Source organism: Trichomycterus rosablanca, chromosome 10 (assembly GCF_030014385.1).
Source record: "Trichomycterus rosablanca isolate fTriRos1 chromosome 10, fTriRos1.hap1, whole genome shotgun sequence".
NCBI lineage: Eukaryota > Metazoa > Chordata > Actinopteri > Siluriformes > Trichomycteridae > Trichomycterus > Trichomycterus rosablanca.
Window position 1 is genome coordinate 616,168 of NC_085997.1, and position 9,118 is coordinate 625,285.

The window sequence follows — 9,118 nt, forward strand, 5'->3', positions numbered from 1 at the left end:
GAATATAAGAAGATGTACGTGGTTACCTGGTTTTCATAGAAAACTGCTCATTTATTTTTATGTTCATTAACTGCCTAAATGAACTTACTATCATTAGTAGTAAACTGCAAAACTGATCTATCAAAAATATTTAACTCAAATATTTAAGAATCAAAATATTATAGAACAAAAGTATAATTATTTGAATCTTTTATTTGTATTACCTTTATGTATGTTTTTTATTAAACCATATTTTGCTCATTGTGAAAATATTTCATTGATGAATGAATGAATAAACGTTGTGAAGATATGTGGAGCTCATTATTTACTACAGCTACTGCAATGGTCCAAGATCGTCTATAATAAAATTGTATAAAAGTGCTTGATGTTTAGTCTAATTTAAGTTTTATTTACACTGTAAATCTTTAGGATTTCTAAATGATTAAGCTTATAGTCATTTTAAAATTCCTTTAATTGGCCTAAATTTAATCACTGCGATATTTTCTGTTCAACTTCAAAATTATTTACGCAAGCTTGGGTGGAAAAGTGTAAAAACAGCTAAGTGTTTTTATAGAAAAAGATTTACTATAAATCAGGGACTCTTGATAAACTAAAAAGAAATAGTTTTATTTTGATTTGAGGTCATTCCAATCGTGACCGCATGGTGGCAGCATTGCGTTACAAAATAGGTGCTGCTCAACGCGTCTGTTTAGTCACAAAATCACGTTTGTGCATCAGAATATAATATAATACAATAAACAAAATAAATAAATACATAAATGAATAAAATAATAAATAAATAAATAAAATAAACAATTAAAAAATATATAAATAAAAGCAGTAGTTTTTCAAGTAAAAAAATTCCATACAAAGAATGAAATTAGGATTATAATATATTTTTATACATTATTAATGCATCGTATTGTTTATTATTATTATTATTATTTAAAAAATTAAGTTCTTGGTCATTTGATGAAAAACAGGTTAGGAAAGTGAAGTTAACACTATTAACGAAGGTAATCCGTCTGTAAGCACACATGGATAGAATTTAAGCAGGCTATTGGGCTAAAGGATGAATTGCTTATGGAGTGGAGGACTTCAGTGTAGGATTTAAAAGCTCTAGTTTATTTTAGTTTAGTGTTTTTAATGTTATTTAAATTATAAAACTGTCTGGGACTCGGGTCATGTTCAGGCTGTTGTGTTTTTACTGCTGTTATAAGTTACAGTAAACACATCCTTCAAACAACACTACCCACAAAAGCTTATGACATGACATGATTTGTCTGCAGATGTGAGGGTTACAGGCCGGAGAGCAGAGCTTCAGTGCCAGAGCTTCAGGCGCCTCTGGTGTCTGGGTGTAGCCTCATCAGCTCAGTGGAATGGCCCAATGGCCTCCAGGCTGAATGAAGAGTCTTTCAGCACCAAAACAACGTCCCAAGAGTTCCTGAATAAGAACAGAGGAGCACAGGGGAGATCACAATGTTTGTTCTGGTTTCAGGTGATCAGTCATCCTGATTACTGACACGATTCAACTAACATAAATAATGAGAATAACAAAAAGCTACTGGTGTTCTGGTTGTAGGAAAGCTCTGGTTTATTCTGGCTCATCAGTTTGACCAACATACCTGTACATGTAGTGTTAGACATGGAAGCCAACAGCCAACACAGATTGACTCTAGATTGAAATACTTGCTTGAATCGTTGTTGAGTAATTAACCCACCTAACCATATTTATAAGGTTTAGCCAAGTTGGAACATTTGCTAACCAGAATCAGAATCCCTTTATTTCGCCAGGTATGTTACACACACACACACACACACACACACACACACACACACACACACACACACACACACACACACACACACACACAAGGGATTAGTTTTGGTAAAACGCTTAATAATACACATACTAGAACACATAATACACATGTATGACATGTAACATATTTAACAGACCAAACCAGCTGCTGTGTTTTAGATTTTTAATTATATGTTTTCATTTTCATTGCATTAACCATTGGTGGAATAAATTGTAGGTGTACACAATTGAAAATAAATAGAAAATATTGGGACACGTTAGAACGAAATAAAAACCTCGTACCTGCCCTCTGAGAGAGAGAGAGCGAGAGAGAGAGAGAGAGAGAGAGAGAATTATACCCAACCAATCAGAGCACAGCATCCACCCGGCCGCCCTATAATTTACTTTCCCAAACTTGCTGCGTTGCCATTAACGGAGTAGCAGTTTGGTCAGAGACAGAAGTGCTAAGAGGAGCTCCAGTACTCCATTACTCCAAGGATTTGCCTTAACGGCGTCCCAAATTTTACCTTTGCCTTCCTAGCACACAGGACGAGGACATAGCAGCTCATCAGTGGACGATTCTATCGTTTATTTTTGTTTTTCTCATCCACGATGAGTGGTGCGACGTACGACAGGAAGCTCACTGGAGTCTCGACTGACCTCAGCGGCTCCATGAGCTGTCACCCGGGCTCCAAGGATTCTCCCACACTGCCCGAGTCCACCGCCACGGACATGGGCTACTACACGACCCAGCAGAGCCACCACGACTACTACTCGAGCCAGGTGTACGCGCAGGCACAGCACAACTCCTATCACCACCAGTTCAACATGTGCGCAATGAGCGGTGCTGCGCCCTACAGCGCAAAGGTCGAGTACCCGTACAGCAACGCGTACCGCCACCAGTACAGCCAGTACAGCCGAGAAGGACACACGCCACCGCAGAACACAGGTGGGTAAAATAGTTCACACGATTCTTCCACAAACACGCCCGATTTCCTCCTAAACCAGGCTCCTTTTGCGTAATCGGGATAAAACACTGAGACAGAATGCGTGAGTCTGTAATCTGTGTGTGTTACGCATGAGTGCAGCGAAAAACCAAGTGTTGAATGAACACCAGGAGTGTTTATACAAGTACAATCAGGTAAACCGAAATGTAAAAGATAATCCACAAACTGGACGAGCTGAATCAACAAAGTCTGGGTGATCATGTTTCCGCTGCGGTTAGTTCTGTTTAAACACCCGTTTTTATTTCACAGATATATTAATGTTATCATAAATCTTAAAAAATCCGTGCATTAATTAACTGGATAAGGGCAAAATTATTATTACATTTTCCAGACCTAGAAATTGAAATATATTACAATTATATTTATATGTAAATAAGCGTTTCAGAGTTTGAGCAGAATTCTTGTTGACTGGTTGGGTTGGTCTGCTGTCAACAGAAGAAAAAAATATCTGAATAGTTTCAATTCGAAAATATGGTAAACACTGGACCTAGATGTGGACCAAAACTCCCACATGTATAATAATAAAAATGACAATAATAATAATAATAATAATAACAATAACAATAACAATAATAATAACAATAACAATAACAATGATAACAATAATAATAATAATAATAACAATAATTACAATAATAATAATAATATGCGCAATAATAGTAAATACATATAAAACATGTGTGCAGCTTCAAATATTGTTATATTCCCATATTTAGCCTTTAGGCTCATTGCACTTAATACAAATGGTTTAAACGCAAGTCTACAAACTTAATAAATATGAGAAATAAAATTAAGCAAAGTGTGCACATTTTTACGCACATTTTTGCAATAAGGAACATCTGACTAAATGGTTTATTCTCTTATAGCCGGGAAGGAATTGGCGCATGTTAACAGCATTACCATCATCACACAGGCCCAATTATCCGCTAATTATAATTTGTCCAAATATCTAATATTTTGAATCACAGCCAATCTCGACTAGTTAAACGAGCTGGACTGAAATTCGCTCCGAAATACGGCGTGATAATTGCTGCAATTAATTGTAGTATTCTAAAAACGCCACCCAATATTGACAAGTCATGTAAACACAATTTTATATTAATGATTTTATTTTATTTTACAGTGAAAGAGGAGCCCGAGACTGAAGTCCGGATGGTGAACGGAAAACCGAAGAAAGTGCGCAAACCGCGCACCATCTACTCCAGTTACCAGCTCGCAGCTCTGCAGCGGCGCTTCCAGAAAGCGCAATACCTGGCACTGCCCGAGAGAGCCGAACTGGCTGCCCAGCTCGGACTAACTCAGACACAGGTACGAGCCCCCCCCTCTTAATTATTCTGTATAAAAATGAGAAACTACAGGACACGAGGATTTACCAAAATTATTCAGATTTTAACTGTTTTAAGCAGCGCGCAAATTTCCTTCACAGTTTGGAATTGTGGTGCTTTATTTATTATTAAATCAACGCGGTGCCAAACACGATCAACTGCAGGCAATTTAATCCTCCAAATATTTATTTATCCTTCATTATTTTAAGCTTAATTATCTCTAAAACAGAAAATCTTACATCTACACCTTAATTCAGTTTATTATTAAATAAAGCACCGAATTTACATCCACATTCGTGCATTAAACCATTTTACAGACATTTTAAAGGTTCGGGGACAGTGTTAAATAATTGAAATGTAGGCCTAAATTAAAAATATAATTAAATTAAAAGGTTTTTCTGATTTTAACACCCAAGATAGAATTGTAAACACTTTTAAGACTTTTAGTTCAGTTATAATTTAGGTTAGAATTTGGGTTGGAACTTTTGGCGCTTGTGCTTTTTTGCGACTTTACTGGACTGAGGAATTCAACCAAATTTCTCCACACTGGTTTCCCTTAATTATATCAGACTGGGCCCAACACTAAACCAGTTATATGCTGGAAAATTTATGAACCAACTGTTAAATGTTAAATATGTTAAATATACTGTGATAATTTACTTAATAGGAAATTACAGACAAACAACAGCAAGTTTCATTATTTAATTAAGTTTAATTATTTACATTTACAGATTTTTGCAGATGCTTTTATCCAAAACGACTTACTGTGACAGTATACTGTCTAAGCAATTAAGGGTTAAGGGCAGCCCCGGTTCTGGACTGCTTTGCTTGGGGGGGCAGTAAAACCTAATGAGGGGGCATGTTGATAGTCATGTTTTTGAAGCCAGAAATATATTCAAGGCTTGATTTGTGCATGAATGATGACAGCCAAGCTATTGATACTGGCTTAAAGTGATGTATGAGGTAAAGAAATAAAAATGCATGTTTTCGAACTTAAACTTAAAACCCAATGATTAAAAAATACATGTTGATTATGTAAATGGAGAAAAAAGATTATCTAATTGTATTTCATTTTAATACGCCCCCTTAATTAAATTGCCATTACTAATAGAACAACTCTATTTCTTGAAAGGCTTTAATACAAATTTAAGTCAAAGCTGACAAATGTACCTACACACAGACTGAGAATATTCAAACGTGGAAATAGGAATGAGTGAGAATATTTATATTATTGGGAAATTAAAATATAAAGAAAACAAAAGAAAAAAAAAGTGTTTACCAGTATACCTGCCTCTCGCTCACACTAACAGAACATATACTGCTGAACTGAACTGTTTGGGGCAGTCTGCCGATTTTTATATGACTCAAAGAGCCAATCAGGAATAAGCAAGGAAATATCTTCACGCTGTAAAACAAAATGCATTTTTGTGATTGGTTCAGAGATAATTTTTAAAATAGCCGTTGCTTGCATTGTGCTTGGGGGGCAAAGACACAATTTGGGGGGGCAATGCCCCCCTCAGCCCCCCCCTAGCGCCGGCCCTGGTTAAGGGCCTTGCTCAAGGGCCCAACAGTGGCAACCAGTGACGGGGCTTAAACCAGCGACCTTGCGATTACTAGTCCAGTACCTTAACTGCCCCGACAAATACTTAAAACAAATACTTATATAATTACTAAAAACAGAACAAGCACTTTTTTTCCTTATTAAACAATACATGCAATTTTGACCCAGATTTGGTGTTTTGTTAGTTCTTAATAAACAAATAAAAGTATAATTTTATTGTCTTTTATAGTTCAATTTGACAAATCAGAAACTCAACCCTTACAGATCCTGAATCCACGCACACAGTGTATTTTGTATAATAATTAAGGTGTTCTGTTTTATAATGATTACTGTACACAATACACTATTTTACTTTAATAATAAATAATAAATATCTAATAATCAAACACTTTGCCTGTAAGACTGACGTCTATGTGTTCGTTTCTCTCCAGGTGAAAATCTGGTTCCAGAACCGGAGGTCCAAGTTCAAGAAGCTGTACAAGAGCGGCGAGATGCCACTCGAGCACAGCCCGAACGCCAGCGACTCGATGGCGTGTAACTCGCCCCCCTCACCGGCACTGTGGGACACCGGAGCCCACGCAAACCCGGTGGTCCGAGCCCACGTGACGCAAGGGCCGCTCAGCTCGGGGACCCCGCCCTACGCGGAGGATTACGGCGGCGCCTGGTACCAGCAGCACGCCGGTCCACCTCAGAGTGTCTACTGACCACAGACTGTCTGTCTCTCTCAGAGTTTAATATAAAAGCGGACTGGACTTTATTTTTATATGTGTCGGGCTACTAGACTGTTGATGAAAGTGGTCTCGGTGCGAATATACAGAAGATGAGGCGCAGGAGACTCCCGGAGTGCGCATGCGCCCTGGAACGCACAGTGTTCCGTTCTGCTTTTGTCGACTTCTGAACAAACTGACTGATTAAATACTGATCAGAATCAGAAGAGGAAGAAGAATAGTGTAGATCCTCACGAACACCTCTGAACACAGGCCTGGGCTACAGCTATATTTAAACGACGAATGGCTGAGGTTTAAATTATTTAGACTTTTCTTAATCCTATTTTATTCACCTTGCTGTACATTTTCAAGTGTGTAAAGTTCTAGATGCCATGGCCTAAATTAAATTAAGAAACGACCCCAACTTTCCATAAATCTGCATTCATGTGTGTTAACTTTGCGCCACTCCATAAACTCAGGACGTAAATTATATAGATTTGTATAAAATGTTGAACGACGCAGTTTGTGTATATAGATTATATGTGTTTACCTAAAACATAACCACTAAATCATGTTGTTTTAGAATAAACCCCCCATTCTTTTTGGAAGAGAATTGAGTAGTGCTTTTATTGTAAATGTTTAAGGTTGAATAAATGCAAATCTGAGCTGATGGAAATGTTGTCATGTAAATTTCATCACTTAACACACTGAGGTCAACATTAAATAAACACATTTATAACCGCATTTAGGCAAACCGAACCAACAAGAAAATACTTTTGGTTTTTCTCTTCAATAGCAAATCACAAGTCTATAATATACACTGACCACAGAGCATAACTTTTATAATGATGCTTTTATTTGCTCTACAGTCCAAATATCTTCGGAACAATGGAAACAGAAACAACAACAAAACCATAGGTCTATACTTGTCAGGACAGATCTCAACTCGTTTTGTGTTTCTGTTTACAGATATTCAGTTTTCATTTCTAATAGGCCTGTCTGTGGTTTTAAACTTATAAAGCTACAGAAACTGTACAGAACTGTCATGTCTTTCCAATCCAGGGTGCTTTTGTGCTGTTGTATTATTATACTGGACTGCAAACGTTATCTGGCATTATCTATAATTAATATAATTTTTTGTTTACACACATTGAAAGCCAAATTATTGGCAACATATCACCAAACGCGAGGTTCAGTACAATAATGCGTAGAATCAAAGCCAGGACACATGTAGGGCTGATTTTGTTCCTACAGTATTATAATCTGAGCTGAACTAATTATATCGATATCGTTTAAGTAATAATGCATTACAGTCCAACAGTGAGAGTCGCTTCAAGGCACACTGAAGTTCTTAGTTCGGTTCTATATTACTTCCCTTGACCCTGAGGTATATTTTGGGGTCGGTGTAGGGAGTCGATGCAGCGATTCTGTTCGATATTAAGTTTATATAACCGTGGGCCTGCGTGCGAGCAGCCTGCAAAAGGCGACAGACGAGCAGACACGGTGGAGTCACTGGATTTTATTAGGATTCTGCTGCCAGATAACAAGAACGAAAGAGGGGCTGACTGTACCCAAGCATTTAGCCTGAGGGAGAGATGCTCCACACACACACCCAAACACACACACACACACACACAAACACACACCCAAACACACACACACACACACACACACACACACACACACACACACACAAACACACACACACACACACACACACATACACACACACACACACACCACACACACACACACCCACACACACACAGAGAGAGCTTTAGACTGATTAAGTATATACGAGGATAAACTGAACAATGCAAATGAAACGCGGATGATAAACACAGTGATGAATTAACAGATCATTGTGGTGCTATAAGTGTTCATACAGCATTAAAGACGCCGCTGTGTGTTTCAAAGTGTTCTTAAATCTATTTAATGAACCGCTTTCAAATCTACAGCTTTTAAATCTTGAGGAGGTGAAAGTGCACACTTCATAGTCTAATTACACCAACTACACAGGCTAGACTTGTGCCTAAACAAAATGAGCCAAAGCCCCAGACTGTAAAAGTATTATTATTATTATTATTATTATTATTGTTATTATTATTATTATTACTATTATTACTGGTATGACTAATATTAAGATTTATATTATAATATGTATTATTATTATTATTATTATTATTATTATTATTATTGGTATGACTAATATTAAGATTTATATTATAATATTTATTATTATTATTATTATTATTATTATTATTATTGGTATGACTAATATTAAGATTTATATTATAATATTTAATATTATTATTATTATTGGTATGACTAATATTAAGATTTATATTATAATATTTAATATTATTATTATTGTATTATTTATTATTTATAAGATAAATATTGGTTGTATAACATTATTATTATCATTATGACAGCAACAACAATAATAACAATAGTAATAATAAAAATAATAAATTGCATTATTCTATTTATATTTAACTTTAGTAAATAACTGAACACATCGTTTGGCTTCAGTTTGCTGCAGTTCTTTCAACAAGCTGCAGTAAGTTTTGGGATGTTGAGATTTTTCAGACAGCTGTAGTTTGGTTAACAATTGCAACCACTAAACTAAACCAAACCACAATGCAACAGTTTTTGTCAAATATTTATTTTAGTTTGAGAACGTTTTTAAAACACGTTAAAATTTTTCCTTTAATCGCGTCTAATTGTACTGCTAA

General features: G+C 36.2%; 1 protein-coding gene across 1 annotated transcript; it reads left to right on the plus strand.

The window, feature by feature from the left end:
• Window positions 1-2,392: 2,392 nt before the first annotated feature.
• Window positions 2,393-6,854, plus strand: dlx3b (distal-less homeobox 3b). The gene is made up of 3 exons (XM_063003460.1): window positions 2,393-2,729; window positions 3,911-4,095; window positions 6,105-6,854. Exons 1-3 carry the CDS (start codon window positions 2,393-2,395, stop codon window positions 6,375-6,377), a joined length of 795 nt encoding a protein of 264 aa, XP_062859530.1. The 3' UTR covers window positions 6,378-6,854.
• Window positions 6,855-9,118: the final 2,264 nt, after the last annotated feature.